General features: G+C 49.5%; 1 protein-coding gene across 10 annotated transcripts in view; it reads left to right on the forward strand.

Annotated features, from left to right (window-relative positions):
* The window catches only part of ARHGEF7 (Rho guanine nucleotide exchange factor 7), a 134076-nt gene that overhangs the window by 75866 nt on the left and 32515 nt on the right, over positions 1-25695 (forward strand). For all 10 annotated transcript variants that reach the window (XM_023253241.2, XM_023253248.2, XM_023253259.2 and 7 more), the window contains 4 exons: positions 4917-5005; positions 17626-17720; positions 17937-18032; positions 20520-20642. In XM_023253241.2, coding sequence (XP_023109009.1) covers positions 4917-5005; positions 17626-17720; positions 17937-18032; positions 20520-20642 — 403 coding nt within the window. The remainder of the gene's footprint in view (positions 1-4916; positions 5006-17625; positions 17721-17936; positions 18033-20519; positions 20643-25695) is intronic.

The raw sequence follows: 25695 nt of genomic DNA on the forward strand, positions 1-25695 counted from the left end.
GAGTGTTCCTCCAGATGAACACTGCGTGCTCTTCCTGAACAGCTGTGCTGGTGGGCGCTCTAGGGGATGTTCCACTCTCTGGGGACTGTGCTTCAACATCCTGTTTGAAGGACCTGTCCCCTAGGTCAGCTGACTGACAGCAGTCAGGGGTCAGGGGTGATATCCCCCAGTATCAGGGATGAGACCCTGGTAGGTGGTGGGAGCCTGTGACGACACAGCTGGGATGACAAGAGCACCTCCGGCCTCCACATCTGCCTTGCAGCTGTGTGACCGCCCCTGCCCGTCTGCGGGGCTGCTCTGCATGGACGTGGGTCCCACAGATACCCTCCCCTGGGGCTCCTGGTTTTCCTGGTCCCCTCGCTTCCTCCTCAGCTTGGGCTTCACGTTTTGTTCTGTTGCTTCCCTTCATGGGTAATGCCTCACCGTGGACCTGGTGTGCATGCCGCGGTTATCCCTTGGTGCCCCGCTTTGTAACACGAGGACCTGCCTTGACCTTTCTCCGCCCTTCCATCCTGCCTCCAGTCAGCTGTGTTTTCCGTGTACATCATCAGGATTGTTATGATTGCCCTTGGTTCCGAAACCACAGGCAGCATCCATTCAGCAAATACTTGAGTGAACTCTGTTGTGGGGACCGGGGGTGGGGGGGGGGGGGAGTGAAAAACCAAGGTGTCTTTCCAGAAATCACGAAGCTTACCTGAGGTTCCCGAAATAGAAAATGTGGTAGACAGTTGAGAAGGTGAAGGTCCGCTAGGCTCCCCTTCCTCAGTGGACATTTGATCCCCTCAAGACCTCACGAGTGGGAGAGTACAGGACAAGGTACGTTGAGAGAGCACGTTCACGTACCTTCTATTGGAGTATATTGTTGGGTTCTGGTTAATCTCTTTCTGTGCCTAACTTGCAGATTAAACTTTATCACAGGTGTGCACGTAGGGTTTGGTATGCTCGGTTTGGGGCATTTCCCGGGTTCTGGGAACAGACCTCGTGGATAAGGGGGGTGTCTGCTGTGTGGGCTTCCTCAAGGGCCCCCACATTCAGTGCTGCCTAGAGGCGCCATTTCCCTCTGTGCGGGATGGTTCTGATTTTGTGGGGGATGTAGTGTGGTGCTCTAGCCCAGGGCTCAAGATGTCTTTTCTGGAAAGTGTCTTTTCCAGTAATGTTGCTCGTTCCTTTTGCTTTCTCCTGAAAATCCTATTAGCTGTCTTGTTTTGCCTTCTTTGGCTTTTAATCTGGTTTTTGTATTTTTTGTTTCGCTGGATTTCATTCATTTGGAGTCCACTCCTCAGATCTTTGAGTTCACCGAAGTCTCCTCTTACTTGTGATGGTGACCAGAGTTTTCATTTCCAGAAATGGTTTTGTTCTTTTTCAGGTGTTTTTAATTTTTGTGGTGCATTGTTTATTCATTATGGCTCTTTTCTTTCCAGGTGGGGTTTTCTTTTCTTTTTTAATATTTAAGTAGAGAGGGGGCGAGCAGGATAGAGAGAGGGAAAGAGAATTCCGAGCAGGCTCCGCACTGTCAGGTCTCAGCACAGACCCCAGTATAGGGCTCGAACTCATGAACCGTGGGATTATGACCTGAGCCAGAATCAAGAGTCAGACGCTTAACCGACTGAGCCACTCAGGTGCCCCTCTTTCCAGGCATTTTAAATATACTTACTCCATGGTCTCCTAAATTTTCCCCTTGTTTCAACATCTTGGGTGTTCCATTTCCTTTGTATGTTGTATCTGTTTATACTGGGTTCAGTTCTTCGTGAGCTGTAACTTTGTTATAGTTGTGTCTTTGGGGGTTTGGTTGGGCGTACCCCTGTGCCCTGGGCTGTGGAAACATTCCTACAGAGAGGAGGGACATTTGTTTCCTCGGGGGCTCCCAGAGATTTTCTTGCCCTGGGCAAACCCTGGGGCCCTTTGGGGGCTGGAGTGGGTTTGGACCATATGCCTCCGCAGGGACGGGCTCAGGGTTTGGATTTCTCCTGGGCTGTGTCTCCCAGCCCGCGTCCTTGCGAGACGCTGTTTGTCTGGGTTGGCGAGCAGGATAGGCTTCTTGTTGTCAGCCTACCCGAAGGGTCCCCAAGAGCTCCTCCTGTTTGTCACTCAGGGCTGTGTCTGGTCTCTGCAGTGCCCTCCCCCTTTATTCATTTAGCATATTCATGGTTAAATTCTCTTGTTTTTGGCACTCTTAGTTTATTGAAAGAAAGGGAAGATCTGTATCTTCCGGCGCCTGGTAGGACAGCACTAAATTACGTTCTCATGGTTTCCCCGCAGTCCCAGTGAATTGTATCAATCTTTAGCTATCGAATGGGCCAAAAATGTTTTATTTTTCTTAAGATACTGGGAAGGCTGAGTGTTTTCTAACGTTTCCTGGGCGCAACTTTTGTTAAAATTGGCCATTACTTCCCTTCTGGTATATTATGGTCTAAGTGTGTGGGTGGGGTGGTGGTGGTGTTATTTTGGGGGGCGGGGGCGGGTGGGGAGTAGGTGCTGGAGGGCTCCCTCGGGCTGCACAGAGGTTCCTGAGGCAAACCTGGCATCCTGGGCCCCTCCTGCCCAGCGTGTTGACCGAGCGTCCCCTCCCCGTGTGACTGAGGGCCGGGGCCCTGGGACGAGTGCGGAGCGGGCCCTGCTGTGGCTGTCGGCGGGGGAGCTGCGGAGCCCTGGACTCACCGCGCCGCCTTAGCTGTGGGAGGGCAGTGGTCTCCCTCCCTCGGGGCCTCCTGCCACGGAAGTGCCTTGTGGTTGGTGGCACCACAGGCAGACATGGCTCCTCTGTGACTGCTCGGTGCCGGGGTTTCTTACCTTGGAGCCCTCTGTCGGGAAGGGCCCACGGGGTTTGGGGAGATGTTCCCGGCCCTCCCGTGGCAGTCATTCCCCTGTAGCCGTCGGCAGAGCTGTGGACTCCCTTTTCCACGGGAGAGGAGACCGCGTGTTTGGGCTCCGCCTGCACTGGGTGGCTCTCTTCTGCCTGCCCTCTGTTTTTACACAGTGCTGTAGCCGGGCGCTACTTCTTGTGAAAGAGCCTTTTCTCCTGGTTCTCCCAGTAAGTTAGTTGAATGTTATCTGTGCTGTTGGGAGGTGTGTCTTAAATGAGGCACTTGACAGATTATTTGCTTTTAAATTTAAAGCTGGGGCACCTGGGGCCTCAGTCGGTTGTGTGTCTGACTCTTGATTCTGGCTCAGGTCATGATTCCAGGGTCATGGGTTCGAGTTCTGGGTCGGGCTCTGTGCTGAGCGTGGAGCCTTCTCTCTCTTCCTCTGCCCTCCCCAGCTCATGCACGCATGTGCGCTTGCTCGCGCGCTTGCTCTCTCTCAAATAAAAAATAAAAAATAAACCAGGGGCACCTGGGTGGCTCAGTTGGTTAAACGGCTGACTTCAGCTCAGGTCACGATCTCACAGATCATGGGTTTGAACCCTGTGTCATGCTCTGCGCTGACAGCGTGGAGCCTGCTTGGGATTCGTTCTCTGCCCCTCCCCCACATATTCTCTCTCTCAGAAATAAGAAACAACTTAAAATAAATCCAGTCCAAGGTAATAGCACACATGTTGGTGTTCGTGGTCCGGTGACTGTCTTTCAGGCTTCAGTGCTCACCTTTATTTTTATCTGTATTTGTCCCCTAAATGTTGGGTTCCAAAGGTGAAAGGCATCGTTTTTCTTAAGGTAAAAGCATGTCAATTTTTTCTTCTATAGTTAAATTCCTACCTGTAGGTGCGAGACTGGGAAGGAATGTGTGTTAGCCAGAACACATTGATATTTCTTAGGGGCTCAGAAGTGGTTCATTTCTCACGGAGTTCTGTTTTCATCCTGTGAGCAGAGAGTTCTTTCAACTGGGAACAACACCTGTTTTGTGCTTTATTGTCAACCTTTTGGAAAAGCAAGTGAGGCATTGAAGGACGGTTTAGGCAGACCATTCATTCCATAGGAAGGGGAAGGCCTACAGTTAGTGCATGTGATTTCAGGCATTTCTGGGTTTCTGTTGCTAGGCAGATAACGGCAATACTGAGCAGCCAGTTGGAAGTGGGGACCTGAGACTTTGGCAGTGTTTGGGATTGAGGGCACTGTTGGGGGAGCTAGCAGAGACTTGGGGCAGGTGGGTGAAAGGGTGCTGAGCACAGCACACCAGAGGGACAGAGCGTTGACTGACTCAGGTGAGGCGGGTGTGTGACCTGCTCCTCGAATGCCCCTGCCCTTCCCCCCACCCCAACCACCCCAGTTTGCTCTCCAGCCCCGGTAGCCAGTGACTGACACGCCCGCCCACCCTGAGAGCCACACTGGCAGTCGGCATATGCTTCCTCGATCCCTTTTTTGCTGGCGAATCTCCTGAACAGGTGTTGAATGAACGCTAGGCAGCGTACAGATACTTGAACCCTCGAGTAATCACAATTGCTCGCACTACGGTTTCTGGGGTGGAGGTTCTTAAGGCTCTGTGGGTTTTTCTTGTTTTCTGCCCCTGCTCGGGATGGATTTCCTCCTCCTTGGCTTATCACGCTGAGCCAGATCCTACTTGTTTGGAGAGACCTGCGTTGTGAGTGCTCTGAATTGGACGTGTAGCCCAGACTCTGCGTCTTGGTGTTTTAACATCGTTACGTATCTGCCTGCATCGGCTGGTATTTTATCTTGACTGCACTTGTGATCTGTTAGCATAGCTCATGCTCGTGCTCTTTCTTCTGCTGACAGTCAGGGAGCATGGCCTGTCAGACGCTGAGCCCGAGCAGGGAGTATGGGGTGAGCCACGTACGGGCTGGGGGGGACGCCGGCTCCCTGACCTCAGGGCATGAGCATAAGGGAGGTACGGGCCTCTGGCAACTTCCCTTGTTGGCTGGTGCTCTCACAGGAGGTCCCTGGACCAGTAGCTCTGGGCTGTGGGGGCTGGCTTGTGTGGTCTCCAGTACTGGTCAGTAAAATTGTGTTACGTTTTCATTTCAGAAAAGCCCGTGTCTCCTAAATCAGGAACGTTGAAGAGCCCTCCCAAAGGATTTGATACTACTGCCATTAACAAGAGCTATTACAACGTGGTGAGTACCTGCAAAACCCATTTTAAGAATAACTTTTTTTTTTTTTGAATGTCTCTAAAACTCTGCAGTGTAGACTGTAGGTAAATGGTGTGGAGTATGAAGGAGGAGATAGAAATCATCTGTTGTGGGCTGCACAGTTACGACCACCGTTAACGTTCTGGTGTATTTTCTTCTAATCTTTCACGATCTTACGTTTTTGTTTACTACTTAAGTAGACTTATACCCTTTTGTTGTCACATACCGTAGTATTCCCTCCTACTGTTTCAAGTCCTCAAAAGCGAGATTGTAAAAAAGCGCACGATGTGATTTATAGGCGCCACATGGTGTTTTACTTGTGCTTTGGGTGGATTATAAGTACTTCAGATCAGTACTGTTTCTAGTTTACTTGTTTCTTGACATAAAGTCTCTTCCGGGATTGATGGATTCGTGCATCGGGTAGTGTGCAATTACAGGAGAGCATCTATACGTCTCACTCAGTGAAGACAAGTGCTTCAGAATGGAACACGACGTTATGAAACTTAACGTGAGCAATATGTGAGCTTAAAAAATACCCGTGATGCTAGGTCTAGTGTCTAGTCTACTCTTTCCTGGTCCCTAAACCATTGCATGGGCTGCAGAAATAGGAAGTGGTATTATTTGGATCACCTTCGAAATGGCTGGCATATATTGGTGTGATAAACCAGCGTAGTACACTTTGTGAGTGTGGCTCTGTCTTCCATTCCGTGGAAAGTGTGCATTTTGGGTTTCTTCCCTGCTCCTGGTCTTGCACAGGACGCTTCCTGAGAAGCAGTGTCCACTTGAGTCCGTGACACCTGTGTGTCCTTGAAGTGAAACCACTGTGGATCGGTGCTGCTTTGAGCATCTGAGTGTTTCACTTCCTGTGCTCCTGTAGGAAAAGGAGAGGACGCGTGATGGACGGAAGTCTGTTCCGCTGAGCTGACCTGTTGCCACAGCCTCTGCTGTGAGTTTGCGTGTTCGGCATGCCGACCGTTCACTTCCCACTGGCCCCCGACCTTCCAGAGCAGGGTGACGTCGGGAGGGCTCCTTGCTCTGACGCACGGTGATTGGACCCCTGCTCTGTGCCAGGCCCTGGTGAAGGCAGCAGGATGTGGCATCCAGCACCTGTCCCCTTACCCCCCCACTCCCCCATCTCCTTGCTGCCTCTGCCTCCTTTCACTTCCACTCTTCTTGTCCTGTGGACTCGGCTTGCTGCCTCAGACTGGATTTCTACGTGTTGGTCGACACCAGGCCCTCTTCCCTAGCAGTCCTTGAGTCCCAGCCTCTGCTTCTCTGACTTTGTCTGGGTGCAGACTTCAGCCAAGCTGTGCAGGGCTCCCCAGCATGGCCCATACCCCGAGGGGCCGCCTGCCTCTCCTGGTTCTGTTCTGCTGTCCACACCCTCTTTGGGTCTCTGTTGGATGTTCGTCGTGGATGTTCGTCCCCATGACGTGGCTCTTCCGCTGCTTTGCTCGTTAGTATGCGACGTGTTGCGTGTGCGGCTCTGTGTCCAAAGCACAGTGAGAGTGGTCTGGGGTGCTTGAGGGCCTCACAGGAGGCGAGCTTGGGGAGCAGCCTCTTCCTCATGTTCCTCTGTGAGATCTGGGGTTCCGCCCAGGGGAGGGTGTCCTGGGCGGAGTACCAGTCCGGATCCACAGTGCTGCTCTGGAGAGGGGGTGGCTGCTCCTCTCTGAGGTTCTGTCCACTTAACCCTAACTGTTAGAGGAAGCAAGGCAGGGCCCCGCCCCTGGAGCCCACGTCATCTCTCTGGTCTTTGCAGTAGTCTTGCCTCCATTAGGGATTTTGCGGATGTAGGCAACCATGCTTTTCCAGAAGTCCTGGTAAGTTGTTGTCCTTTGCATTTTATGTTCTGTAACCCTCTTCAGCTTGAAGCATCATCAGTGCTTTTTTGGATTTCTTTCTTTGAACTATTCTTGTATGGGGGGGCAGGGAAGCGCCTTTATATCACAGGTGCTGTTCTGAGTCAGCCACTGTTTCATTGAGAAGGATGGGAAAACACCTTGACCTCAGAATCACATCCAAATTGTTGTTTTCATAAAGCTGTGTTGGTAAATAGCACATGTTAAAATTGTACTTGTTATGGACATAACTCAGAATCCAAGGAAACCCTCTTTGGGTGTAGCACCCCTTTTACAGGGGAGAACATAGCTCTAGCTGTTAAAGGGCTTGCCCAGGGTCTGCCACTCTTTGGTGACTAAGCCAGGAATGAATTCCTCTTTTTTGAATTCTGTATTTATAAACGATGTAGGAAAGTAAACTGTAGAGCAGAATACAACATGTAAAGTAAAGCAGAAGAGCTTTTTCACACTGCCTGGCGTGGCTTTGTTTTCACAGCAAACTGTGGAAGTTTAGGTATTTTTAACCCTGCTGATGGGAGAAGGTTCTCCAAGAGGAAGACTTGGTGAGAGACTGAGTCTCCGCTTGGGCTCAGCGGAAAGCAGTGGGGAGAGTTGTGGGTGGAGGTACGAGACTGGAGGCGGGCAGGACAGGATGGATGGGCGTCCTGTGGCTCCTGAGTGACGGTCGAGATCGCCCACCTACGCTGGCACGTAGCTAGTGCTTCTGGGTGGCTTAGGACTGTCCTGGGACTCGTGCTGTGCGTGCGAAGTGTTATGGTGTCCATGGGTCTCGGAGCTGCTGTGAGTTTTTCTTCACTTGTTTCTGTTCTTCAGACTGAAGGGTCTCTATTGTCCTTTCTGTTGGCTGATTGTTGTACATCTGCATCTAGTGTTAGGCCCCTCGAGTGGATTTTTCACTTTTATCACACCTTTCAGTTCACAATCACCATTTGGTTATTTTTACGGTCAAATAGTGTATTTGTGTCACTGTTTATGTATGTTAATTCTTTAGGCATACCTGTTTTGGTTCTTTGGACGTTTTTAAAAAGACTCGACTTATTTTAGAGCAGCTTGAGGTTGACATTGGAGAGGGTGGAGCTTTGCCAAGGCCCCATGATCAGCACCTCTCAGGCTTGCTGGCTCTCCTCTTCATGCAGGATAGTCCCCTGCTGTCTGGACTGACCAGTTTGTCCATCACCCACTGGAGGACCTCTCACTTGCTTCCGGGTGTTGGTGATTGTGAACGAAGCAGCTGTGAACTCGCGTGCGTAGGTTTTCTCGTGGATGTGTTTTCAGCTCGTTTGGGTGAATGCGAAGGACTGTGATTGTTGGGTGTTGTGGGGAGCGTGTTCTCAGTTCTGTAAGAAACCGCACACGGTCCTCCAGGGAGGACCCCTGTGGGGCATCTTCTGCCACGCCTGCTGGTGTCTGATCGGGTTTCGCTGATGGACAAGGCGTGTGGTGCCGCCTCAGTGTCTCAGTCGGCAGTTCGCGGATGACCTGTGTCCACGTGCTTACTGCCACCTGTAAGGTGTCTGTTCAGTTCTGCTATCCACTTTTAAATTTGGGCTCTCTTAAGGAGCTGTAAGTTTAACTTTGACTATAGTTTGAGGGCGATGTGCACGGGTGTGGTGTTTTGGCATTTATGCTGCCTGGTGTCCTCCGAGCCTCTGGGGATCTGTGGTTTTGGTGTCTGACATTAATTAGGGGAAATTCTCCGTCTTCATGGCTTGAACTCTCTCTTGTGTTTCTTCTCCTTATGGTACTTCGACCGTGTGTATTTACACCTTGTGCAGTCCCCACCATCCTTGGATGTTGTGTTTTCTCTGTCTTTTCAGCCCTGAGGGATGCTGTTAAGGTCTGTGGCGCTGGGATTCTCTCTGCAGCCGTGTGTGATCTGCTATTGACACCATTATGGGCATTCTTCATTTCTGTTAGTGTTTCTCCCGGTTTTCAGTTCTTGGGATTTCCACCTCCTTGCCGGTCTTTTCTTGCATGCCGTCTGCTTTCTGCGTTAGAACCCTTAGCATCTTAATCTTCGTTGTTCTTAGTTCCTGGTGGGATAATTCCAGCGTCCCCACCATGTCTTCTTCCGATGCTTGCTTTTCTCTTCAGACTGTGTGTTTTGCCTTTTGCTGAGTCTTGTAAGTTTTTGTCGATAATTGAACATCGTGTATCATGTAAAAAAGGAAGTGCTCACTGAGGGGGTGAGGTGTGCGGGGAGAGGAGGGGGGCGCTCCATCAGGGAGCCTGTGCCTCTGGACCATGAACTCCACTGGTGTGTTTTAAATTCTCCCCCCCACCCCTCCCCTCCCCTCCCTCCTGCCTGGAGATCAGGTGGCCCAAGGGGGCTGGGCTGTTGGTCTTTGCCAGGGCGTTTTCAGCAGGCTAGTCTGAGTTAACTAGTTTCCCTGAGGGCAGGCCTCATAAGTACCAGGATGCTGAGCTGTTATTTCCGAATGGCTCTTCCAGTGGTTCTTCTTTTCTCTGCTGAAAGCCCAAGGGTGTTTTTCTCTGAGGCTTTGGGAATTTGGTCACACTCCTAGATGATAATTTCCCAGTACTGAGGAGGCCTCTCTACGACTGGGTCTCCCCCAGAGTTTTGAACTCACACTTGTCTGCACTGAGCTTCCAGCAGTCCGTCAGTGATGGTTCACGTTTTCCCGCCCCGTTGCTGGCTCGCAGTGTGGTTTCTTCTGGGGCGCCCGGGCTCCGGCAAGTGGGGCTCCCAGGGTGCGTTGGCCTCTCCAGACTTGGGGCGGGGGTTTGCCTTGCGTCCTGTCCTCTCTACCATAGGGGTCCAGCAGGAGTTGATTTTTCAGTCTGTTCAGCTTTTGACTTCGTTGGATGGAGTATGATTTCACACAGAAACAGGCAAAAGCAGAAGTCCCTGTTTGAACATATTTAGAGCAGCTTTTTTTTTTATTTTTATTTTTTTTAATGTTTATTTTTGAGACAGAGACAGAGCATGAATGAGGGAGGGTCAGAGAGAGAGGGAGACACAGAATCCGAAGCAGGCTCCAGGCTCCCAGCTGTCGGCACAGAGCCCGACGCGGGGCTTGAACTCACAGACTGTGAGATCATGACCTGAGCTGAAATCGGACGCTTACCCAACCTAGCCACCCAGATGCCCCTAGAGCAGCTATTTTGAAGACTTTATCTGCTAAGCCAGCACCAGGGCCTCTCAGGCCGTTTTCATTCAGTGCCTTGTGTTTGTGCAAGGGTCGTGTGTTCTTGGTTCTTTGAACATCTTGTAATTTTTCACTGAAAAATTATTAGGGAAAGTGAGCGCACATGTGCATGGGTAGGGGAGGGGCAGAGAGAGCGTGCGAATCCCAAGCGATTCCACGCTGTCAGCGCAGAGCACAGTTCGGGGCTTGACCCCCCAGTCCTGGGATTGTGATGTGAGCCGGGATCAAGAGTCAGGTGCTTAACTGATTGAGCCACCCAGGTGCCCCTCAAAATTGGACATTTTAGAGGAGCTTAGTAATTCTGGATTCTGATCTCCCCTACTCCCAGGATTGCTTGTTCCTTTTGTTGACTAACTGCAGTTTATCTCTCCCACGGTCACTGATGGGTTCGCTTCATTAAAGCCTGGCTGCCCGGTATTCATACTCAGAGCTCCAGACTTGAGTGTGTAGCCAAAGATTGCTCAAAGCAAGATTGTGCATAACCAGGCTTTCGTTCTGTGCCTGTGGATCTGTGTGTGGTCAGTTAATGTGTTGGAGTGGGAGGAGGCTTTTTAGAACATAAAGCAATGAATGAAAACAAAGGGAAAGCTCAAAATTGATAGGCTCCATAAAAGTTTAATAAAAGTAGAAACCAAATTACAAGTTGAGTGGAACGTTTGTAACAATTTCAACAAGATAAGATGATCTTTAATGACTGAGGAGCTCATTAAGGCAAATACATGAAGATTCTGGGTGAGTAGGAAAGGATGTGAGCAGTAGAAAATGGGGGAGGGTGGGAGCTGTGCTGTAGTCTGTTGGGGCTGTTGTACTAGCACCGCAGACTGGGTGGACTCCTCAGTAAAGGCTCCTCACGGTTCTGGAGCCTGGAAGTCAGCTCAGAGTGCTGGCGTGCTCAGGTCTTGGGGGACTCCCTCTTCCTGGTTTACAGAGGGCTGCCTGCTGTCCTGTCTGCATGTGGCAGAGACCGTGAGTCTGGCCGCCTCGTCCCAAGGGCCCTGCCTGCAGCACCCCTCACTGGGGATTTCGAGATACCCAAAACCCCGGCATTTGGGGAGGACACAGATGTTATGTCTAGCCCTCTGACAGTGTGGGTAAGCTTACCATAAAATTGTGGTCGTGAGGAGCAGAGAGGTAAGGAGAATCCTCAGTTCTAAGGACAGCGGGATGTACATCCATACAGGGCTTCTTGAGAGTGGCCTGGTGGTTGCATATAAAAATCTGAAAACAGTCAAACCCTTTAATCTGGCACTTCTACTACTTGGAATCCTCCCCAGAGAAATTACCTAAAGCGTATTCAGTGGTGTCGGTGCAAAGATGTTTTAATAGGATTATTATAATAAAGTAAGCAACCTAAATGTGTAGCAGTACAAGAACGATTAAGTAACCAGTGGCACATGTGTTTGTAATTATTGAAAATGCACACGAAGCTTTAAAAATACCTAAAATACATGTTTGAGTGCAATAAGCAGAATCTGAAATTATATAGATAATGCGATTTAATAATGTAAAAATGTTGGCATAGAAGATAGAAGGAACTGTGCTATGGGGTGGCTCAGTCTCGGGACCGTGAGTTTGAGCCCCACATGGAGTGTAGAAATTTCTTAAATAAAATTAAAAAACAAAACAAAAAACACCCAGGGTGCCGGAGAGAACAGCTTCTCCGGAGTGGCAGACTTGATCACTTGATGACATGAGTAGGAGTGGCTTTGGGGGGTTGCTCTGGCACGGAGACCAGGCTGTGCAGGATGTCAGGCTTGAGAGCAGCAGTGACCGAAGATCCACGCACCTGAACTACGGAGTTGCTCAGTCTTTGTGACAAAGCCAGCCACAGCCGTTCCCTTTATTTTGAGATGGGAAAACGGAAACCTGCTTTTAGGGTCCTAGATCAGTGAGTGATCAGGAGATCCCTGGCTTCGGCTGCTGGAGCGGGGGTGGAGGGGGTGCCCTGTCTGTGGGTAGGCCGGAGGGAGCTCCCCAGCTGCTTGCACAGGCACTAAATTGTCAGATGGCTTGGTGATCCTGGCCTTGGCCTTTTGTAGTGTTGGCTTTAAGGAGCCTGGTGAAGTGCTTGCCTTGAGGTTTTCAGGGTTATTAGCAAGGACGAGCATGTGGAAACACTTGGGGCATCAGGCGTCACTGTTCTGTTTGCAAATGGGCATCCCGTTTGGGAGTTACCTGGGAGAGCTGCAGTCTAGGGTGACAGGAATCTGTCGTTTGTGGCCTGCTTGAGCTTGCTGGATTTTAACAGTGGAAGAACACGAGTGCACCTGCAGGATGGTAAGACCTCTGTCCAGTAGAGAGAGCTTAGAGAAGGCATTTCTGTTGTGTAAGCTGATGCCCCCAGACAGAGTGAGAGATCTGGAGTTTCCTTCTTTTAGGGGATGAGGGGGTTCCTCAGTCATCATCAGAGAAGGAGGTTTCTTAAATATGTCCATCTGGGAAGACCAGTCCTTACCACCTGACACGTTTAGTGGTATTGGCTTAGTTTTTAGGTTCTATTGAACACTTTTATCTAGGGTATTGTGTCAAAACTCTTTATCTATGGGAACAGGGAGCGGGGAACTTCTGCTTGTGCCGAGTGTAATGAAAAGGCAGAACAGCTTTTGCCTTTGAAATGTTGAGGTTATGATAGGTAGCAATGACTAGTTTTTTTACATTTTTTTTTTAATGTTTATTTTTGAGAGGAAACAGAGACAGAATGCGAGTGGGTTAGGGGCAGAGAGAGAGGGAGACACAGAAACAGAAGCAGGCTCCAGGCTCTGAGCTGTCCGCACAGAGCCTGACGCGGGGCTCAAACTCACGAGCTGTGAGATCATGACCTGAGCTGAAAGTCGGATGCTCAACCGACTGAGCTACCCAGGTGCCCCAGCAATGACTAGTTTTAATAAACACAAGGGATAGGCGTGCATTTTTCGTAGAATGTTACAGCAGCTTCCATGGACCTTTGCTGTGCTCTGGAGAAATAGTGCGTGTCTTTCCTCTTGGCTCCTTGAGTTGCTTGGAGCCTCTGCATCCTGGACCAAGGGGAGACCGAGACAGCTGGCCCAGCCTCTGTACACAGAGACCCGCATTGGCCCCAAGCCCTACTTGTGCTGTTTTTCCTTTTCCCTTTGCTTCCCAAGATTAACTAACACCTTAACCAAGATTGCTTTTTAGTCTGTACCTCCTGGCTAACGGAGTCATGTAAGAAGGAGCACCATGAAGGATTCTGGGTTTGGGTTTGAAGACTGTGTTAGGAGGTTTGTGTCAGGCAGCTGATACTCTTGAGTGTCCCCACCCTGTAAAAAATAACCCTGTTCCCCCAATACTGCCTTTTTTAAACAGGCACATAGACTTGTGCAGAGCCAGGATTTGTGCCCAGGTCTGCTGGGTGCCCGGGGCTGGTCCCTGGTGTATCACCGTGCGGTCGTGGACATCTGTCTGCTGAGGCCGGCTTCTTGCAGCAATCTGTATCCCAGTGGAACCAAGGCTTCTGCTGGAGCTTTTGCAGTGAGCCTTTAGTATTGGGAAGAAATCTATCCCAAGGCCTCGTGAATCCCCGAATTTAGAAATATTATAACGTTTTTTCAAAAGACACAATAACTTAAAACCTTTGCATGGCCCTTCCAGACTCTTCTGGGAACCTGTGGAGACTAGAGAGCTCTGTTCAATCAGTACCTGCCGGTGGGGGATTGGGGTTGGGGGTGGATTGTGGAGGGGGAGGGGTGGTTTGGAACTGCTTCCTGCAGCAGCAAGGGCAGGCTGTTCCTTCCTGTTATTCCCCAGAGGCTCAAGTCTGGTCTTCGAATCTGTGTTCTGAGAATGTAAGTACAGTTTAAGTAGACTGGGTTGAAAGGAAACGTGCAAGGATGATTTTTCCCTTGTGTAGGGAGGGGCGGGTGGCTTATTTCCTGTTGTCTGAATCTGTTACTGTTTCAAGGGCGTGCTTAGGACCAAACCAAAGTTGTTTCTAAAAGTTGGGTTTTAGTTAATGATGATCTTTCCATCTTGATCAAATCTCTAAGAAAACTTGTTTCTTCTTATATGTAAATAAGTTATTTTTAAAAGATTCAATGACCTAAAATATGAAACCTACCAAAATTTGCGGTGAAATTTGCAACTCCCGTGTAAAATCTGCGATACTGAGCGCTCCTTTAATGGTGGTAATGAAGTGAGTTTCTGTGCGTCTGCGGGGTAATGAAGTCAGTCCTTTTGTTTTGTGTTGCTGTAATGGCTGACAGCTCTGGGATTGTCTGTGTGGTTTGCCTGATGTCCTCCTCCTGTGTGGCCCCATTGTTTGGCGGGGGCTCTCCACGCCTCACGCCTGAGGGAGAGCTCGCTGAGGCGGAGGCCGGCCTCCCTCCCCAGCTGTGGAGCAGAGGCTGCTCTGCTGTGAGACGTGTGGGACCGGCCTTCGTGGCATGGAGCGCTGGAGCCTGGCGGGGGAGTCACATGGGGTCCTGTAGCAGCCTGAGCGCGCGCAAGTCCCGGAGGGGGAGACAGGTGCTCTGGAGCTGGGGAGGGGGCGGGGAGGGGGTGGCTCCTGGTGTCAGCCGGACTCGGTCAGGTCAGCCCTGTCTGGTCTGGGGCGAGTGTTTGGTGGGACAGCTGAGTGTGACGGGGAGTGTTGGGACGGGAGGATTACAGAACTTGTCCTTAGCGCACACTGGAAGAGCATGTTTCTAACTGGTGGTTGACATTAACTAACTTGACTGCCTTGATGTCACTTTTTGGCAGAGGTTTCTTTGGCATTGTTTCTGGTACATTCTTACGGGAGGCTTTTATATCCGCATACTGTGCTTGGTGCTGTGATGGGGGAAATGCCGTCTTACTATCGTCACACGCTGGGGAGGTGTTCTTGCACTTGTCTCCCTCCTCCTATAAAAGGTGTGCGGGTTTTCACATGTGCTCTGCTGCAGCTTTGTAGTGTTTGTATTCCTGACATGAGATCCTCATTTAATTTTTGTTGGAACACTGAAGATTTTTCATCTTTACTGTGACAGAGTTTTTGTTTTTAGTTCAAGGAATAGTCTACTTGGTTGACTTCATGTCACTTTAGAAGGACAAGATCTGGTTGAAAGTCTGATTTTCTGCTACAGTGGCTGGTGTCACAGTATGTTCTCTGCCCACTGTTCCTTTGACATTCGTGCCCAATGACCATTTCTTCGAAGGAAGACATTGTAATCCTAGGATCGACACCCAGATTTCCCCACAAAGGCATGAGCTCCTGGAGCGCCGCCCCCTCCCTGTGGCCCGCTCCCCCACTCCTGCATGAATAGGCCCATTCAGGGGCGAAACCAGAGCCGGAGTCTCAGTGAAAGCAGCCGATTGTCTTCATCACACACAGCATAGCATAGTGTGGAAGCTACTCACTCGGGTTTGCGTTTCCTCGTGAGGGACCATGCTCTTTGGTCAGCGCACAGAAAACGTACTGAACAGGTGGAGAATCCGTGGTGTGTGTTATTGGTGTGGAAATCTAAACTGGGCTTACTGATCACTTCTACCTGTTTAAGCACGTATTTTAATTACCAACTTGGGGGGAAGCCGGACCACGTTTGTCTTTATTCTGCACAGCTTTTCTGCAGGACCTAGGCAACTTGTTTTGGAAGACGAAATCAGGCGTTTGTAGGACTCTAGTGGATGCTCAGAAGATATGTGTGACGTGATTTTCTGAGGAAAGAAGGTGCTGGTCTGTGGCCAGAGGGGGATGGAAAGTGGTTGAGGAAGGGGTTATGTTCCTCGCTTCTGTCAAGTCCCACTGCCCTCGGCCTGGCAGCCGGAGAGGCGGTGAGGGGGCCGTGCGGCCGCAGATCAAGATGCACACGCCGGCCCCGCTCTTGGCTGGCTGTCTGATTTGGGGGGATACTTACCCTCTCCACTTGAATCTTGGCCTCTTCAAGAGGAAGACTTTGAGGATTAGAGCTGCTAGCGTAGAGCACCCTGCTGGGCTCCGAGGGTGTGCTCAGCCTCGGTGAGGAGTCTCCTGCCTGCCCTCGTCCAGGCAGCTTCCCACCCTGCCTGGGGAGGGCCTTTGCTCTTGGCAGTTACTGATGCCAAGAGGCTTATTTTTTATTTTTCATAGATAACATTTGTATTGTTAGAGGGCAAATTGGGGAGAAGGGCAGAAGCGGGGGGAAGGAGAAGAGAGTCCCGAGCAGGCCCTATGTTCAGCACAGACCTCCTGATACAGGGCTCGATCCCACAACCCTGACATCATGACCTGAGCTGAGATCAGGAGCTGGACCCTCAACTGATGGAGCCACGCAAGCGAACTGAGGCGTATTTTTCAGCCCAGCTGTTTTGCATTTTTTAAAAACCTGTTTTTAGGAATTATAAAGTTGTTTTCATTGAATTTGCTGTACTAACATTAGGGTATCAGGAAACATTTTAAGGTTGATTCATCTTTGTTCTGTCTTTAAAGTAGTGGCTTCTTAAGGATTTTCTACTGGTGGACCTTTGATATTTAATAAATGTGTATAAGATCTGAGACTGTTCTCTAATGAAATTGATTTAGATTTGCTAGGTGCAATCTGAAGAGCAAACTAGATGTTTTTAGTTGAAATATATTTTACATATGTTAAAATACATGGATCTTAACTGTAGAGTTCATGGAGCTTGGACAAGGTCTATAACAGCTACTCAAATTACAATATAGAACATGTCCGTCACCCTGGAAACTTTGGCCCCTTTCCCCATTGTCACTTCTCCCCCCTTCTGATTTCTGCCCTCCTAGATTAGTTTTGCCTGTTCTTGGACTTACTATAAGTGGGATGTACAGGATATCCTTTTTGTGAGTGGCTGGCTGCTTATGCACGACACAGTGTCAGAGATTGATCCTTGTGTCCTTGCTGTTGTGGTTACCAGTGGTTTCTTCTTTGCATCTGAACAGATGGGGCAGTACTGCAGTACTTTCTGATGATGGAGTTGGTTTCAGCCTCACTCTTTTTTTTTTTTTTAATTTTTTTTTAACGTTTATTTATTTTTGAGACAGAGAGAGACAGAGCATGAACAGGGGAGGGTCACAGAGAGAGGGAGACACAGAATCTGAAACAGGCTCCAGGCTCTGAGCTGTCAGCACAGAGCCCGATGCGGGGCTCAAACCCACGGACCGTGAGATCATGACCTGAGCTGAAGTCGGACGCTTAACCGACCGAGTCACCCAGGCGCCCCCCTCATTCTTCATTTTGTTTAAAGTTTATTTATTTTGAGGTGGGAGGAGGGAAAGAGAGGCGAAGAGAGAGTCCCAAGCAGGCTCCATACTCAGCATGGAGTCTGAAGCTCTTCAATCCAGTGAACCGTGAGATCATGACCTGAGTCGAAATCGGTAGTCACATGCTCACCTGACTGGGCCACCCTGGCGCTCCCAGCCTCGTTCTAGGTGTGCCTGTGTTATGCGTGTGGCAATGAGATGAAGTCTGTTACGTAGCTATAGTAAGAATTCGGTACGTGGGTTTTGGTAGTTAAGTCAAGGAGGTGATGATATCAAGCACACTAGTATTAATGCAGAAGCAACCTGTAAAGTGAATGATGCTGATGCACTTGTCAAAGCTCATGAGTTTTAGTGGCGAATAATGCTGTTCACCATTTGTTGTAGGTGCTACAGAATATTTTGGAAACTGAAAATGAGTATTCTAAAGAACTTCAGACTGTGCTTTCTACCTACCTGCGGCCTTTGCAGACCAGCGAGAAGTAAGTTGGACGATAAACTGTGTTAATTGCAGCATTGTCATTGCCTAGGCTGTTTGCTCAGGTTTCCACAGAATGGAGGGTGGAACGGAACCCACTGTACCAGTTTGCTGTAGAAGTAAGGATTTTAGCGGGTTAGAGACTCAAACAGGGCCCTGGGGTGAGACAGGAGAGTGACACGGTACATAATAGTCTCACTGTTCTTTTTCTTGGCTCTAGGTTAAGTTCAGCAAACATTTCATATTTAATGGGAAATCTAGAAGAGATATGTTCTTTCCAGCAAATGCTTGTACAGTCTTTAGAAGAATGCACCAAGTAAGTACGACGCTAAAAATCTGTGAAATTCAGATTAGTACAACGGGTAGGTATAGAATGTGCTTTGATCTGATTCTAGAACTCCTATTTCCAAAGATGGAAACTGTTAGTTTGAATCTTTTGGGTTATCAACCCTTCTAGTAGAAGCTGTGTTTCTGACGTCTGGTTTTTCTAGTTGGGGTCTTTGAAGGCGAGGTCTCCTGATGAGAAAGGAGAGCGTCTTGCCGGGAGCAGCGAAGTTTATGGTGTTGGGCCGATGGGGGAGGAGCCTGAGGAGGAAGAGGCTCTGTGCGCGGGTTGCTCCTGGCTGCCCGGAAGCCAAGGATAGTGAAATGCAGTGTCTGGAACGTGCTGCCCGCACGTACCCGGCTTGGTTTTCTTTCCAAGGTGTTTTTGGGGTGGGGAGGCATGTTCTGAATTGATTGGCCACCAGATTGGCTTTTTTTTTTTTTTTTTCTTTTTTTTTTTTTTTCTGTGCGACTCTTTTGTTCTTGGTTAACGTGAGACATTTAAGGGTTAGGGTCAGTTTACTGATCTCAGTAGCGTAGTTCACTTAGTTGACCAAGTGCCTGCTGGGTGTTGGAGGACTTGAAGTCTTGACATATGTGAGAACTTTGTAGGTTTTAGGTCACCATGTGACATTTGAGGTTTATTTACCTGTGGACTTGATGCAAGAGGGGGGCACTTGTTATTGCAATTTCTATTTCTTTAGCCGACAGAAGGATGAGGTAACTTTTTCCCTTGGGATCTGGTTGGTCTCTGGTTTGTCCTTCCTGTAGTTTGTCTTAGTCTGGGAAGTGGCGAGGGGTGCTCTGCCCCCTGGGCCCCAGGCGCACAGCTGGCTGTGCTCGGAGTAGGTTTCAGGCCCCTCCAGGCCCTTCATCCCGGAAGGTGTGCAGGGGAAGCGCAGAGTGAGTGCTGGCCTTCAGACAAATTCACGTTGCTTCCTTCTGGAGCGGTTTGGTTCATGTGAATGGCCTGACTTAGGTGGCCATGAAGAGAGGAGTTTGGCAATCACTGCTTTCCTTTTGGTAAATGAAGGTGATTGGCCCTCAGTTTGGGGTCTGCAGGAGGCCAGCCCCGGGGTGTGCAAGTGGAAGTCGGCGTTTGCCCCTGCTTCCCCCACCGGCTGTCGAGAACTTGGACTGAAGGAGTTCATATTTTTACAGTACGTTTGTGGCGCCTCTTCTGGGCCTCCCCTCAGGCTTGTGAAAGCACGTGGATCTCCCCGTCTGCACCGCAGATGTACGGATCTGAATGCTGAAATTCAGCTGAGAGTCCAGCACCCAGTCAGGCCTGTGTTCGCTCTTTACTCAGTAGGACTTAGGTGTTGTTTCGGTTGAGTTCCTCAAGGGCACGGTGCGTTGGCATGAGATGTTGGATTTGCCATGGTGGAACAGGAGAGCAGAGGGTCGGAGATGAGCTTTCCTGATCAACCTTTCCCCTTATCTTTGATCGTGAGTGTTCTGAAAGTCCTCAGATCGGAGCAGAGCTCAGGTTCACAGTTCGAGGTGTCGTCGTCCCCTCCGCCCATGTCCCATCAGCTCACGTTCAGCCAGATCCTGTGGTTTTCTCTTGGGGTTTAGCTGCCCTACGCAAGCCAGCCTCGGCTGCCATTGGCCCCGAGGTACAGAGAACCGGAGACACACCCTGTGTCCTTTCCTTCTCCAAATGCCAGCCGTCTCCAGAATCTTCGTCCCTGATGTTCTACCACCTGCAGAGGTTGGTTTTATATTTTGTTCAAGGTTTGTGTATCTGCAGGAGGGAGAAGTCCGTTTGATAGGAATGGTGAGGCTGTAGCCGGAGGTGGAATGTTGTAGATGATTGCGCCCAGCTGAGGGCTTGGCCTCCATCTTGGAGTTGGCCGTGCCTGTCTGGTTAGGACGGCCCCACGTGCGCGTTTCTGCTTCCACTGGTGGTGCTGATCATCGCTTTCTGTTCTTCCTGTTACTGTGAGCTCACGGCCTTTCCAGGCTCAGCAACTGCCCCGGCCTAGACCTGGGAGGAGATGGGTCTGTGGCTGTGCTCTGTCTCCAGCTTTTACCTGAAGGGAAGGCGGGCTGTAGTGTGTGTGTGTGCGCACGCGCATGCACGCGTCTTGATGCTGCTTAAGTAGAAACCTTGCCAACAAGTAGTCATGTTTTAGAATTCTCCTTTTGTACAAAACTTAAAGGTTCATGATCTGCATTTCTCTCACCATCCAAAGTCGGACTTGTGGCGTTTTGGCTGTGCTGTGCGCAGGTGGGTTGTGGCGGCTGGATGCTGGAGAAAAGGAAGGGCGTTAGTTTGGTGCTTCCTAGCAGAGCCGCTTTCGAGGTAGATACCTCTCCCTGCTGGACTGCCGGTGTGAACACTTAGGTTCTGGGATTTGTCTATTTTGTTTTCACGGAGGTGGTCTACAAGGAGGTCTCAGATTTTGTGTTCATTACTTGGCAGTTTTCTTTCTATGAAATTTAGGATTATTTCCTTTGTGTTGTGTATCTCTAGGTTGCCAGAAGCTCAGCAGAGAGTTGGAGGATGCTTTTTAAATCTGATGCCACAGATGAAAACCTTGTACCTTGCGTATTGTGCCAACCACCCGTCTGCAGTGAACGTTCTCACGGAGCACAGGTGCGCTTGCCAGACACCCTTACCTGGAGGGCAGGGACTTCTTGGCAAGGGGTTCCCTCCACGTTGGCTTGTGTGGGCCACACGTTACATGAAATACAGTGCTGGTATTCACTTGTTTGTTCAACGATTATTGTGTTTTAATTACCTCTTAAGCTGAGTGCCTGAGAAGCATTGGTACGGGGTCTCTGAGGTTCTGAGTAGCATTTTTGGAGTAGAAAACGGTGTTTCCAAAGTCTCCCTTCAGCCTAGAGCCCTTGGGAAAGTGGATTTGAGGAGCTGGTAGGGTTCTGGAATGGAGCTGTAGGCTAAATCCAGGATGCCAGAATCCCATTTCTCTTAGTTCCTAAGAGTGGAAGTATGGAGTGTAATTAGATTGGCTGTGAGAGAAAATGCTGGATTAAAAAATATGGCCAGTATACATAATTACACATATGCCAAGGTTTTACTGTGTGTGTGTGCGTGTACATATATATTTATGTATCTGTATACATAAATTGTTTTTATGTAGTAGAACCTCGGTTTATGAGCATAATTTGTTTGGAAAACATGCTTGTAGCCCAGAGCACTCATACATCAAAGCGAATTTCAGGAACCATTGACTTGGTTGTGATCATGTGACATTTGGCGTCCGATATGACTCGTATTGCAAGACATTGCTCGTTTATCTAGTTAAAATTTATTAGAAATGTTTGTCTTGCAGAATACTCGCACAGCAAGTTACTTGCGATTCAAGGTTTCAGTGTATGTTTGTGTGTGTGTGTGTGTGTGTGTGTGTATAAAAATATAAAACGCCTGGCAGAGAAAATATTTTGGTAATGCTGAGTGTGCTCTTCAAACGCTACATTATTCTATGCCCAAAAATTGCAAGGCCATATCTCTAGGGCTTTGGTACCTAATGACGTAGCTGTGTAAATTTAGATTTAAATTCATTTAAGCATTAATTAAAAAGTAATTAAAAATTCAGTTTGACTAGCCACATTTCATGCACTCAGTAGTCATACGGGCCTGGCCTGAGAGCAGTGCATAGAATACATTTATCATAGGAACTTTCATTGCTTAACGGTAGTCTGAACACACGTGTGAGCAACCATGTGTGGTTTGGAATGAATTGTAGCCTGTATGAAAATTACCTGTCATGAGCACAGAACTGAGTGTCTCCCTGCATTCTGCTTTGCACATGTTAGATATTCCTCTGTTGTGTTAGAGGAGCTTATTAGCTCATCTGTACAATACTCCTATACTTTGGGTGTATTATGTAAAGAGAACTATAAAAAAATAAAATAAAATTAGGGCTGGGTCTTACAGGTACAACCTTAAATTGGAGACCATTGGCTTCAGCTTTTCAACCTGGAACAAAATTAAAACAAGTGAAACAGACTGTACAGATTCCTGCTGGTTTGGCGAGAAAAGCCCATGTCTTTTCCCAAGAACCGGAAGGTGCTGGAAGAGTGGCTCAGTCACTGGCCGGGGCCGCTCTGAGCGCAGAGATTCTGTTTTTGCTTCTCAGGCATGAACTTTTAGTTAAGTGTGTTAGGAAAATTTTCACAGTGACTTTTGAAAACAGCAGTTTAAAAATTTTTTTAAACCATAAATGAACAAAAATTTTAGTAGCATGAAGGGTAAGTTAAAGTTATATATATTACAAATTTTTTTCTAATGTTTATTTTTGAGAGCGAGAGAGTGAGTGGGGGAGGGGTGGAGAGGGAGAAGGAAACACAGAATCTGAAGCAGGCTCCAGGCTGCCAGCTGTCAGCACAGAGCCTGACGCAGGGCTCAAACTCACAACTGGTAAGATCATGACCCGAGCTGAAATCGGTTGCTCAACCGACTGAGCCACCCATGTGTCCCTAGTTAAGTGTGTGTGTGTGTGTGTGTGTATACATACATACATATGTAATTTTAATTTTAGTTAAAAGTTTTTTTTAACGTTTATTATTGAGGGACAGAGCATGAGCATGGGCGGGGCAGAGAGAGGGAGACACAGAATCTGAAGCAGGCCCCAAGCTATGAGCTGTCAGCATAGAGCCCAACGAGGGGCTCAAACTCACAAACCACAAACAAGATCATGACCTGAGCCGAAGTCGGGCGCTTAACCGACTGAGCCACCCAGGTGCCCCAAGTATATATTTTTTAAGTTGATTTAGTTTTGAGAGAGATGCAGTGCAAGTGGGGAAGGGGCAGGGAGAGAGGATCCCAAGCTGACTCTGTACTGTCAGAGTCACAGCCCGAGGTGGGACTCAAACCCACAACCGTGAGATGATGACCTGAGCCAAAATCAAGAGTCAGATGCTTAACTGACTGAGCTACGCAGGCGCCCCAGTTATAGTTAAATAGTTAATGAAGTATTTCAACTTAAAACTTAAGGACTGTTGGTAAGCAGACATGGCTGGGCTCTTTGTAAACTGAGCTGAGGCTCAAGTGTACCATCCTGTGAGTGTGGCTGGTTTGGTGGCAGTGGAGGGAGGGCCTCTGGCTTGTTTTGGCCTGGTTTGAGCCCTGCCTCAAACTCAGCTGGTGAGCTGTGGGTAAGTCCCCTGTTTTCCCTGGGTTTTAGATCCCTTCTGTGAGTGCCGATTGGTAGGGTTATTGTAAGCAGTAAGCAAAACGTGTAGACCAGATCCGGGTGAGCGAGGTGAGTGCTCCAGCATGAATGCTAATCGTGGTCCCATCTGCACCCCTGTGGAGGACCCTGTGTGTTGACTTTATGGGCGTGCTCAGATACCGCAGGGTCTCCGTGAGCACTAAAACGAAGGAGTACACCTCTGCTGGGGGGCCAAAGAAAGGGAGGTCAGGATGTACAGGGTTCACAGAAGGGAACCCCGAAGGACTGTGGCGCGCTCTCCTGTTAAGTCTGCCTCCTCACCTTTGTGCCGGAGGGTGGCTGTGTGGGTGTATACCTTCCTAAAACCACGAAGCCTGTGTGCCCGTGAGTGTTCTGCCACCTCCTCCTGGGAATTAGGATGTCCACAGAAGTTAAATGCAAGGATTACCTTTGTGTTTGTGAGAATCACAATTAGGGATTAGGAATTAGTGACGTGGCAGTGGGGGAGATCTATAGAAAGCAAACAGGATGTTAGGGTAAAATTGTCATTCTCCCTCCTTTTTGGGGGGTGTGGTTCAGGCTGGGAGTATAGAGAGTGTGGGTAGGGTGGACAGTGTTGGGGCTGATGGTAAATATTTTCCCCTGTAGAAGTGAGTCCGGAAGACCACATTTAAAGTGATTCAGACTGTTAGTTTCCAAAAACGTTCAGACTTTGAAGGGAGACGCCTGCGTGTAGGTGCTGTTTATCCCTCTCGTGTGCTATTACGGCAGTGACCCTTTGCGTCCCCACTGGAATGTCGGTGCCGCCTGTCCCCACGATGACGGGGCAAGCTCTGTGCCACCTCCCCACGGTGTGTCGCGGGGTGGGGGGAACAAAGCCTGCTCTGGGAGGGCCAGCCTCGGGCCTGTGGGCGCCTGGCGGGGCAGGATGCGCTGCCTGTGTGCCCTCCTGAGGTCTCTGGGCAGTGAGGGGCCCCGCTCTGCCCGCCAGTCAGACCCTGCTTCCCAAGCGTAAGTTGGTAACTTGAGACGGGATTGTGGTTGGCCCTTTTCACCACGTTTCATCTGGCGTCTTAACCTGTAACCTCTGTCCTGCTTCCTATGCATGTTGACGTCTTAAAAGCTGCCACGCTTACAGGTTAATCTGTTTTGTGCTTCAGTATATTTTTGAAGGATTGATTCAGTGTACTGATCTGAAGTTGTACAGACTTTGTTTGCAATCGTAGGATTGTTTGTTGTGCTTAAAGTCTGAGTGTGAATCTTGGGAATGCCTGCACAGAACTGCCCATGCTTTGGAGTAAGAACTTATAGGTACCCTTCACGTTATCGCGATAGCAGATGTACGTTCCTGGCTGCCTATTTTGAATGAGTTAGGTTTCATAATTCAGTCTGTAAAATGAGTTTTGTTTTTTCCCGGCACTGTAATTGTTAGCTTTTTGCTTGGCTACATGGTAGTTCTCTGCGTGCGTGTTCCTTTTGTTGGAGTCCACAGTGTCCTTTCAGTAACTGCAGGGGAGATGTGCTGTGTAAGGTTACCAGCATCAGTAGAAATTAAGCTGAAAGAGCCATTGTTTTGCCGAAGCGGCTGGAACCAGCTGTTTTGTTTTATTGTGCTAGATTTAAAATAGAACATGATCTGTAAAGACTGAACTGCACATGTTGTGGCCTTCTAAGATCATGGATGTTGGAAGAAGTTACTTTGGTTTGCATAAATTTCTCTTAAATTCTTAGTTTCTGGAGGGGTGAGGAATAGAACTTAGTTCTGGTACTTTTTCTCTGCCATAAATACAGTTAGAAAATTTCATATCCTGTAATATCAAACATGACTATTCTGAATAGACTTTTTCGTGGTTTTTCTTGTTTGGAAAGGCCCTGCATGGATTATAGTTAAAGGAGTTGAGGGGCACCTGGGTGGCGCAGTTGGTTGAGTGTCCAATTCCTGATCTTGGCTCAGGTTATGATCTCCTGGTTGGTGGGTTTGAGCCCTGTGTCAGGCTCTGAGCATGGAGCCTGCTTGGGGTTTCTCTCTCTTTCTCTCTCTCCCACTCCCTCCCTCTCTCTCTCCCCCTCCTTCCCTCTCTTTATCCCCCCTCTTCCCCCATCCCCCCTCCCCTTCCCCACTCCCTCCCTCCCCCTTTCCCCCACTCCCCCCTCCCCCTTTCCCCCACTCCCCCCTCTTCCCCTCACCCTCCTCCCCCCCGTCCCTCACCCTCTTCCCCCCCGTCCCTCACCCTCTTCCCCCCCGTCCCTCACCCTCTTCCCCCCCCGTCCCTCACCCTCTTCCCCCCCCGTCCCTCACCCTCTTCCCCCCCGTCCCTCACCCTCTTCCCCCCCCGTCCCTCACCCTCTTCCCCCCCCGTCCCTCACCCTCCTCCCCCCCGTCCCTCACCCTCCTCCCCCCCCGTCCCTCACCCTCTTCCCCCCCGTCCCTCACCCTCTTCCCCCCCGTCCCTCACCCTCTTCCCCCCCGTCCCTCACCCTCTTCCCCCCCGTCCCTCACCCTCTTCCCCC

The sequence above is a fragment of the Felis catus genome, chromosome A1, assembly GCF_018350175.1.
Source record: "Felis catus isolate Fca126 chromosome A1, F.catus_Fca126_mat1.0, whole genome shotgun sequence".
Taxonomy (NCBI): Eukaryota; Metazoa; Chordata; class Mammalia; order Carnivora; family Felidae; genus Felis; species Felis catus.